The sequence below is a fragment of the Panicum virgatum genome, chromosome 2K (genome assembly GCF_016808335.1).
Source record: "Panicum virgatum strain AP13 chromosome 2K, P.virgatum_v5, whole genome shotgun sequence".
NCBI classification, from domain to species: Eukaryota; Viridiplantae; Streptophyta; class Magnoliopsida; order Poales; family Poaceae; genus Panicum; species Panicum virgatum.
The window spans coordinates 47511698-47521238 of record NC_053137.1 but is presented as its reverse complement, the minus strand read 5'-3'; the positions used below and the strand labels follow the sequence as shown (position 1 = coordinate 47521238).

The 9541-nt window shown below is 50.2% G+C and overlaps 1 protein-coding gene and 1 pseudogene across 1 annotated transcript; both read right to left on the bottom strand.

Annotated features, from left to right (window-relative positions):
* Nucleotides 1–479: 479 nt before the first annotated feature.
* Nucleotides 480–4696, bottom strand: LOC120680749 (protein disulfide isomerase-like 2-3). Its single transcript, XM_039962276.1, has 9 exons — nucleotides 4470–4696; nucleotides 4232–4390; nucleotides 3188–3301; nucleotides 2576–2757; nucleotides 2207–2306; nucleotides 1680–1856; nucleotides 1448–1593; nucleotides 954–1100; nucleotides 480–876 (listed from the first exon to the last, which is right to left on the bottom strand). Exons 1-9 carry the CDS (start codon nucleotides 4587–4589, stop codon nucleotides 702–704), a joined length of 1320 nt encoding a protein of 439 aa, XP_039818210.1. The 5' UTR covers nucleotides 4590–4696; the 3' UTR covers nucleotides 480–701.
* Nucleotides 4697–5671: 975 nt separating this feature from the next.
* On the bottom strand, nucleotides 5672–7389 carry LOC120680758 (annotated as a pseudogene).
* Between the last annotated feature and the right edge of the window lie 2152 nt (nucleotides 7390–9541).

The window sequence follows — 9541 nt, the reverse complement described above, 5'->3', positions numbered from 1 at the left end:
TGCTGCTTTCAAGTTTCAACGTGCCTTTGGAGAAGAGCGGCGTGGCTCGTCATTCCTAAGTAAAACACTAGCGCCTACGATTCGATACCAAATATTATCCAAGTGCTTTGTTTCGAGCTGCTCCTACTATAAATATATAGCTTATCTACGGTTATCCTAAGCCAATGTTTTTTTAAGTAACATTGATTAACAGTATCAATAAGAATGTATATTACCTTAAGAAAAGAATTATGTAATATGAGCTTGATTGGTTAGCTATCAAACTATGGGCATGCCAAAATAAGCATAGCAAAACGTGGGCATGCAAATCTCTTTTTTTTTTTCCAAAATGATGGCAATTTTAAAAGGTGAACTACTTTTTATATTTCAACCAAAGTGCCAATTTTTTTGGTGTGTGCCCAAATTTTAGCATGGCGAATTTTAGTAGCCAACAAATCAGACCTATTCTCAGCGGAAAGTGTTAGTCAGGGCAAGCATCATCCGCAGCACAACTGACTTCATTTCAGGGACAAAAAGGGAAAAGGAAAAAGCGTGCCATCACATCAGTTCTCTTTAATTTAAAACCATTCTAGCATCCAAAAACTGAAAATAAGCACACTAAAACTGTGCCGTTCACCGGAAACAAGTAATCAGAGTTCCTCAGATTTACAGCCTGGCTAATCGGCACGCTCATGACAGATCAGTTACAAAAATCATTAGAATCACAACTCATCGTTTACTGGGGAGCTATCGCCCATGAGCTCGTCAAGGGAGAATTCATCCTCCACAATTTCCTCTCCATCCTTGCCGTCCCATGGCTCCGACGGTACTACTGTCGGGGCACCGTTGAGAGGAAGATTTCCCTTTCCACCACGCCCTGCTTCCTTCACAAACTCGCTGCACAAGATTACTTCTTGTTAATCGTCTGACAAATGAACATAAAACAACCGAAGCTATAAGCCGAAGGAGCTTACATGATTTCATCATGCTGGAAGGCGCTACGGAGTGGTGCGTATGCGCCTTTCTTCACGTTGAGAGCAACCATGGCGGGATAGCCATAGCCACCAACTCCAACCTGGTTCTCGAGATCAGGTTGCTTGGTAGCAGCTGTCCAGACAAAACTGCAAGGCAGAGGAGGGGATGGAGTTTTCATCAATCAAGACATAAAGGATTGTATCAAATGATTTTATCGGGGCCAACTCAACATAGAACATTCATCATTGCATAGTCAGCTTGCACAGTATATTGTTTGATATATCAACTTGTTAATTTTGTTCACGCAAGGTTACTCATTATCTTGTTTCAACTCTATTACTTTTAGCATTTCAAGTACACACCTTAATGTTCGCTTTTGCTAAGGTGCTAATCAAAATATTGTATTGATTAAACTGTTGGCCTTTCACCTTTGAAAGTGATGAACGAAAGACACATTTTGGTAAAGGCTGTAATTAGTTCAGCTGACACTTGCCTGTATGGACTCTTTTTGAACTTCTCAGCAACAGAAAGAAGGAGCTCAAGGTACTTGTTTCTTCCTTCTGCCTTTGAATCCAGGATGTCTGGAAGGAATGATACAAAGCAAATGGCAGCAGAAGCGCACTTCTCCCCCATGACATCCTACAGAAGCCAAGCACTTGCATCAAACATCACCTGTAGACCAACAGTTACCAGAAATTGTCAGCATCATGAAGACTTGGTCTTACCGGGCCAGTCAACTCAGAAACTTCAGCTGGACCAGAGTTGGCTTCCAACTGCTCCAATGCAAAGGACTCAATGGCAGATGCAACTCTAGCCCCCTGGTACGGGAATGGGCTCTCCTTATCAGCACCAAATACCAAAATAGTCGGGAAGCCTTCAACCTTGTACTTGCTCATCAAGGACTGCAAAATACGAGAAATTGAATAATAGTGAATTAGTGATACTTGGGAAAGTAGTGTATGAGGAGGTTAGGTTTCCATGTATGCATTCATATTTTCCAAGGTGAAGTTTCAACTTTCTAAACTGTATGTATTCATACAGTTCCTCAACTCTTGCCAGTATGCATTTAGATGTAACCAGCTTGGGAATGCATTGAAAGCTGTGATGAGATTGATAAGTATGGGCAATACAAGAATGATGCAATCTATGCTATTGGTAGAGATTATTTCTGCAAAAACCTAAAAAGTAGGGGTAAGATATGCATGCAGAATAACAAAAGAAGCCAATAAGGTGACAGAACAAAAAAAGACACCTTTTCAGCATCACAATCAACATGCCCTAGCTTCACTTGGCCCTTCAACTTCTTCGCAGCCTTTTTCCATTCAGGTGCTAATTTCTTACAGTGCCCACACCTGAAACAATGTACACGTCAAACTTCTTAAGCACCCACAATTAAGAAAGAATATTGTAGAACATACTTAGTAAGTGAATAACATGCAAGATTATCGAGAAAAATGACCCTAGAATACTTATTAAGAGATTACGAAAATTGTACACAGCTTTGCTTGACCTTTTTTTTCTTCTCTTCTACTAGATAAATAATCAGATCCCAAATGGTAGTAAATAATATGTAATCAACCAAGCTACAGCATGGAAATTACGTGTACAATAAGCTCCATACCATGGTGCATAGAATTCCACAATCCAAAGGTCCTTGCTTTTGACGACAAGTTCATCAAAATTACGTGAATTTAGTTCTACTGATGCACTTGGTTCATTTTTCTCGCTTGAACCTCCAGATGCCTTGCCACTTGACCCTCCTGATGCCTTACCATTCAATCTATCTCTAAGAAGGGCCTTGACCTGTGAATAGTAGAATGCACTCAGAATTTGAACACGGAATTTGGATCCCTCAATGTGTAATAGACAAGAACTTCATACTTTAAGGCACTGGTTAGGATAGTCATGTGTTTAAACAAAAAGACTTAAACAAAACAGTAAAAAATGCACAAAACTATCATCAGTCACTAGAAAGAGAACTGCTGTTTTTGTAGTACAATGAGATCCAAAGTCATTTATGTTAGCACACAGCAGACTCCTCTAGAACTACTGAAGCTAAACGGTTTGCAAGAACAAGTGCAAGAGGTTTGCAGTTCTGCACAGGAAAAAGGAACAGAAAAAACATAACTAATGCCTAGTAACCTAGTAGTATACAATAAAAGTGACTGAAATATATCCTGCAAACAAATAGAAGGAAAACATGGCCATCTAAGTATCGTTCAATGCAACAAACCTGAGACAGAGCAAATTCTACAATTGGCTTTACATCTCTTGCTCCTTGATAATCAACTGGAGGTTTACCAGGGACAAACACCTTTATAGTTGGAAATCCCCTGATTCCATATTCCTTCAAAAAAGATGCATCATAGATCAGCAAACATTTAACTAAATTGGTAGCATTCCATGCACAGATCCATACATGATAATAAACAAGTCAGATCAAAATTTTAGGTTGTCAATTTGGCGTTACTAATTGAGATGACTACTTGGAGAAGTGAAACAGAAGAACTATAAGCCTAGGTATCATCTAGGGTCATTTTACCAAAATTATTTCAATCATATAATTTAACCCCAATTTTGTATTGGCTTCTCTGATTTCCCATAGTGAGGGTGCTTATTGCATCTGATAATGGATTCTTGGGGCTATTTCATCTTACGGGTGTTTTAAGAGACACATTAGCAACAAATTTCTATTGAAACATAAACATTTTGTAAACCAAATTCTAGATAAAAATTCTGAAGTATATTGTACCATTCTTCAGCCGAATTCTGAAGCATTGCAGGAAATTTTCTGTAAATAAAGTAAGACTGGTTGTTTGATTGAAACAAAAGGAACCAGGGTGCTTCCTCTCGCTCTCAAAATAAATTGCTGTGCAGAACTGCCATATCCCGCAAAGGAGTAGTTTTCAATTAAACAAGTTCGGTATGCACAAAATATATCAGTATGAATTCTAGCTTATCTGCTTTTACACGGTGCCTAAGAGGAAGAAGCTACCAGTAAATTTACCAATCTTAAGCCACCAATATGTGCGACACTGCACTGCTAAGGATCGCAGCAAATGAACAAAAACCATCCCGGGTTTAACATTTGAATATCAAATCAAACTGGTGTTGGTATGTTGCATGCATCAGTGAGAAACTACCACCTAATAAGACAGAAGGACAATACAATCGCAACAACTGATGTCGGGATCACTCCGCTGCGCCAGCAGATCAACACACACAAGCGTGGGCGAATCATAAGGAAACGATACGGTCACACAGGTGGCACGCTCACCTGCGCGAGAGCCTGGTGCGCGTCGGCGTCGAGGGCGGCGACCGTCGCAACGCCCTTGAGCACGCCGGCGGCCTTCTCCCAGGCGGGGGCCAGCTGCTTGCAGTGCCCGCACCACGGCGCGAAGAACTCAACCAGCACCACCCCGTTCGAGTTCAGCACCTGCAGCCAAATCAGAACGTTAAAGCCAAATGGAGGCGCCGATCTGGCGGCGGGGGAGGCAGCGGGAGGCGAGCCGGACCTTGGATTTGAAGTTGTTGGGGTTGAGCTGGAGGACGGGGGAGCCCGCCGAGTAGAGCGCGGCGGCCGGGGAGGCGGCCGCGGCGGCGACGAGGAGCGCCGCGAGGACGGCGGGACGCATGGCGGAGCGCCGAAGCTTCTGGAAGCGGGGCAGTGGGGGAGAGGAGACCGTGGCGATCGGCCCCGTCGTCGTGGTGCTGGGATTTAAGCCTTGCTTCCTCACGAGAAGATGAACGCGTGTGCCGACCAATAGATGCCCTCCACGTCTGATGCTTGGCCACGTCGGAGCGGCTCCGCTGTCTTGGCGCGAGGGCATTGGTGCGAGGGTGCGGAGCTGGTGGACTTGGAGCACAGAACGGGCGTTGGCGCGCTAGGACTAGGACCCACCGTTCAGGGACTAGATAATAAACGCCGTCGTCTGGGCTTTCTTCGAAAAATGTGGCCCGAAAGGCTTTTTTCAAGGAATGGGCTGGGTTGGGCTAACAGCTACAGTAGTAACTTCTTACCAAAGCGATCGGCATTGTCAGCCCAGTATCAGGCAGTGTGATCCCAAATCATAAAAGCTTGAGTTGTTAACAGAGAGATCACTGTTCTGCAGATGTCATTCACAGCGGATTCACAGTAAACGGACCCGGTAAAATGAACCAATCGGTACCTAGTACTAACGACCGATTATGTTATAGGTTATTGGCACAGTGAAAATAATCAAGAAAGTTACCGTACGTACTACGTACTAACGCGCTACAAGCTCTATTCTCGATAGAACGGCTCATCTTTCCTACTAATTCTGGTGCATTCCCTTGTACCGGAGGGTAGCCACGTCATTCCAAATCACCTCGACTGTCGGATCGGCCGATCCAATGGTTAAGAATAGTTGGGGACGAAAATTTTGAAAAAAAAAACCCTAAACTTTGATGAAATCAACCCGCAGTCCATTGACAAAAACTTTGAATTTGACTAAAATCAATTGGCACTCTGCCCAAGTCTCTTTCACATAAAATCTCCTGAACTGACAAAAAATCCTAAAGATTTTTGCGAAACCAACCCCCTTAATTTGTATCGGTGACGGGTTAAATCAACTTCCACACTGCATATACCACAGCGTCAACCCCTACGATGACTGTCACATACATGCTTTCTCGCTACGGACGCATAGATGATCCAGACATATTTCAACGCTTCACACATCATACACACATTTAGCAACTCAATTCAAATTTGACCGAGCCCTCAAGCAACAAAACTTTATAAACACTGATATATATATGTCCGTGACGGGTCTCTCGGAGGCACCAACGGCGTGGCATTTTTCTAATATCTTCGAAAAGACAAAATAAGATAAAATTCTGTCCTGCAACTTGAGAACACAGGCAGAAACCGCACAAGGGGGCTCGCTAAAACGGGCTTTTACGGGCACAACTACAACACATGCTGGTCGAGAGCAGAGCAACAGCGAACAAACGACACAGCGAGGATGCCGAACACATTGTTACGCTAGTGACACGTATAGGACTCCCGACTCCGGCATACCCTGCCGGGTAGTTACGCGATGGCGATGATGCAGTTGGAGCTCTCCGTCTGACTTGAAGGCCTCGAACCGCGGCTCCTTGGCCTCGAACTTGCTCCGCACGTACAGCTTCATGTAGTCCTCGAACACGAACCTGGGGTACGCCGCCGCGGCCTCCTCGGCCTTCACCAGCGCCGGCACCGGGAAGATGACGGCGTCGCCGCCGGGGTTGTAGAAGGACGCGATGGACATCCGGTTCCCGTCGGGCTGCGCCACCACCCGGTGCACCACGCTCTTGTACCTGCCGTTTGTGATCACCTCCAGCTGGTCGCCCAGGTTCACCACGATGGAGTGGCGCGTGGGCGGCACGTCCACCCACGCGCCGTCCTTGAGCAGCTGCAGCCCGGCGACGCGGTCGTCCTGGAACAGCAGGATGATGCCGCCGGCGTCGGTGTGCGCGCGCAGGCCGCTCACGAGGTCCGGGCGCGGGCACGGCGGGTAGCTGCTGACCTTGGTGGCGAAGGTCGGGGAGCCCTTGCTGGGCCCGCGGAAGGCGCGCGCGAGGTAGCCCTTCTCCAACCCGAGATTCTCGCACAGCAGGTCCAGCAGCCGCTCCGCCAGCGCCTCCAGCTCGCCGGCGAACCGCCTCATCGCGCGCCGGTACCCGTCGTCGAGGTCGGGGAGCTCGGCGAGGTTGGACTCCGGGAGGTGGCGCACGAAGAAGGTGCTCTCCCAGTCCAGGTTCTCCGCCTTGACGCCGCGCGCGCCGCCGCCGCCGCCGTCCTGAAGCGCCCTGCTCGCGAACTCGAGGAACCGCTGCTCGCGCACCCGCTTGTAGTGGTCCTTGGTCAGCCGCTCCACCTCGTCCATCAACTCCGTCGAGATTCCATGGTTCAGAATCTGCACCGCAAGAGAAGAGAAAGGAAACAGAGAACATTAAGCATCCATGGGCGCAAAAGACTAATATACAATCGTCTTCTTGTGTCAAGTATTGGTTTTGGTAATTTTGTGTGCATATCTACATAAGTATTGGTTTTGGTAATTTGTTGTGCCTGCGCACCTGAAAGAAGCCCCACTTCTCACACGCATCGCGCAGCATGTCCATGGCCGCCGGCCTCTCCTCCCCGGCGAGCCGCCCCATGTCGATGATCGGGAAAGACAAAGCCGGTGCCATTTCCAGCTCTCGAAACAACTCCGATCTTCCCCGAGTAACAACGACTCTGAATGTGAATGCAAATGCTAGCTGCTGTGAGAAAAACTGGGCGTCCGTGGTGCAATTTATAGACTCCAAGCCCGTAGCCGTAACACAATATACTACGTACGAGTCCGTAACTGTAACCGAACGAATCTATCTAATCTAAGCTTGGAAAGGTGATCCAGTGGTTAAGGCCGGATGTCATCAGGATCGATGGGAGTTGGCGACCGCTCCATGTGGGATACATGCCGGATCACGGATGGGTCTCGTCGGCACTCGGAAGTCGGAATTATTCGTCCCCGGCCGGCCCCCACCGTACGCGTCTTGGAGAATCCGTGGGCGGCCGATGAGTAGATGACGCCGTTGCATCCCCCCCCCCCCCCCCCCCCCCGGAGGTCCCTCTGCGCCAGGAAGCCGCATCCGCGGTCTCACTGAAATCTCCAACTCGGGAGCTTGGGGAGGAGAGAGGGGGTGCGTGCGTGGTGGTGGCCGCCGTAGCAACACCCCGCCAAAGCGAGGCGTGGCTGGTTACAGAGAGAACAGAGAGCCTAGGAGTAAAGGATCACTGGTCATCATTCGCCGGGCTGCTGGGGCAAGGATCGTGGTGTGGGTGTAGCCGTAACATGGAAGCTTTTCGTCGCCTTGGCGCAAATGAGCACACCCAGCATGTCGTAGCACCAGGCAGCTACTCCTACCAGCAATCTAGCGCAGCAGACGCACGTGTCCAGGTCAGCTTGCTAGCAGTCTAGTCGTACGATCGAGTTTTGACCAGGTGCAGTACCCACACCCGACACCCTTTTTGTCCTCAAGTATCGTGCATGGTCTCTACTCTTCCACCCGCAACGACTTCGGTTTCTGATTCGTATGCGTTCGTAGATACGCACTGATCGGACGCCCACCGCGCCATGGGCACCGCCGCTGCCGAGAGCGATGCACCGTGACCCGCACAGGTCTCGGTTGCTGGCGATTCGGCAACGGACAGAGGCGCAAGGCCTGCTTGGCCTCCATCCCTGCATGTGCGTCTGTTTTTCCTGCTGCCGATCGGCCGGCCGCGCGGTGAGCGAGCGATTTTACCACGTCGAACACACGGCGCCGTCCCGCCCGGCGCTCCCACACGGGCACCACCTGTATGTAGGCCTGTCGCTCGTCACGTACAGGCCTGCAGCCAGAGGTCCGCGCGCGCGTTCGGTCTGCTCGTCGGCGTCGTCCCCGCCCGCCGCGGGCCGCGCCAGGCGCCAGCAGACCGGCAACGTGGGGGTGGGCGGCGCGGCAGCGCGCCGCGGGAGCCAGCCAGCAGAGCAGAGCACGTCGCGAGCGCGCGGCCCCCGTGCCGTGCCCGCCCGGCCCGCGGTCCCTATGCACGCCGTGCCAAAAACAGCCAGCCAAGCCGCTGCGCCACCACGCCGGGGCGTAGCGATGCCGCGGCGGCCGCACGCTCTCCCATGTGCTGCCCCGGAGGAGCCCGGCCCATCGACCGGCGACGTGGAGGGTCTGCGCGGCGCGGCCGGACGACGACGTACGCGAGCGGCCGCATGATGATTGCCAGTCCGACCAACCGCCGCTCGCTGTTGACGCTTCCTGGGCTAGCCGACGGGTGGCCGCGATGCCGCAGCTTTTTGACTCGTTCAACCTGAGGTGGTGACGGTACGCCTCGTCCGGCCCGGCCGGCCCGGAGGCGTGGTCCGTGGTCGGTCGCGGATCGGGCCAGAGCGGGACAGACATTCATTCCCGCGTCCCTGCACGGAGCACCACTGCACGTTCACGTGCCGTAGCCAATCTTCTTCACCGGGGGTGGGGATGCAATGCAATGCACCCGCCCCGCGCTTGCGCTCGCGGCTCGCCATCGGTCACTAGCGGCTGCCAGCTAACTGGTCGGGGGGTCATCAGTCGCAGATGCAATGCACTCCTACGAGATCTAGGCCTTGGATTCCCAAAGTTTGGGAGATGTTCTCCGGGACCGCTGGCCCCAGTGGCCTGTGATAGATGGCGGCAGATTACCTCGGAGCACGACTCGGGAATTCTCTCTCTTGTTTAGACTTCGCATTCAGAGTTACTACTCTGAGGCCTTGTTTATGTTTAGTTTCCAAAAAAAAATTCTACGGTACCCATCACATCGAATCTTCGAATACATGTATAGAGTATTAAATACAGTTGAAAAAAACCAAATTACACAGTATAACTTATTAGAGTGCGCAGCGGAATCTGACCCGACCCGCTATACCCACGAGCCAGCACCCTACCAAGCTCAGATCCACCGAAGCCCAACCAACCAAGACCTCGGGCCTAACTCAATCCAAAAAACTAGCCTTACAGGTGAAGACTGCCCCGCCTTATATATTGTGCTTCTCCACCATCAATTTTCGATGTTGGA

Excerpts from the sequence above, each read along its gene's own strand:
- LOC120680749 (XM_039962276.1), bottom strand. The coding sequence starts at position 4,589 with ATGCGTCCCGCCGTCCTCGCGGCGCTCCTCGTCGCCGCCGCGGCCGCC. Across the intron at positions 1,594-1,679 it reads TTTCTGAGTTGACTGGCCCG|GATGTCATGGGGGAGAAGTG; the intron begins GTAAGACCAAGT and ends TGGCTTCTGTAG. Across the intron at positions 877-953 it reads TTCCAGCATGATGAAATCAT|CGAGTTTGTGAAGGAAGCAG; the intron begins GTAAGCTCCTTC and ends AATCTTGTGCAG.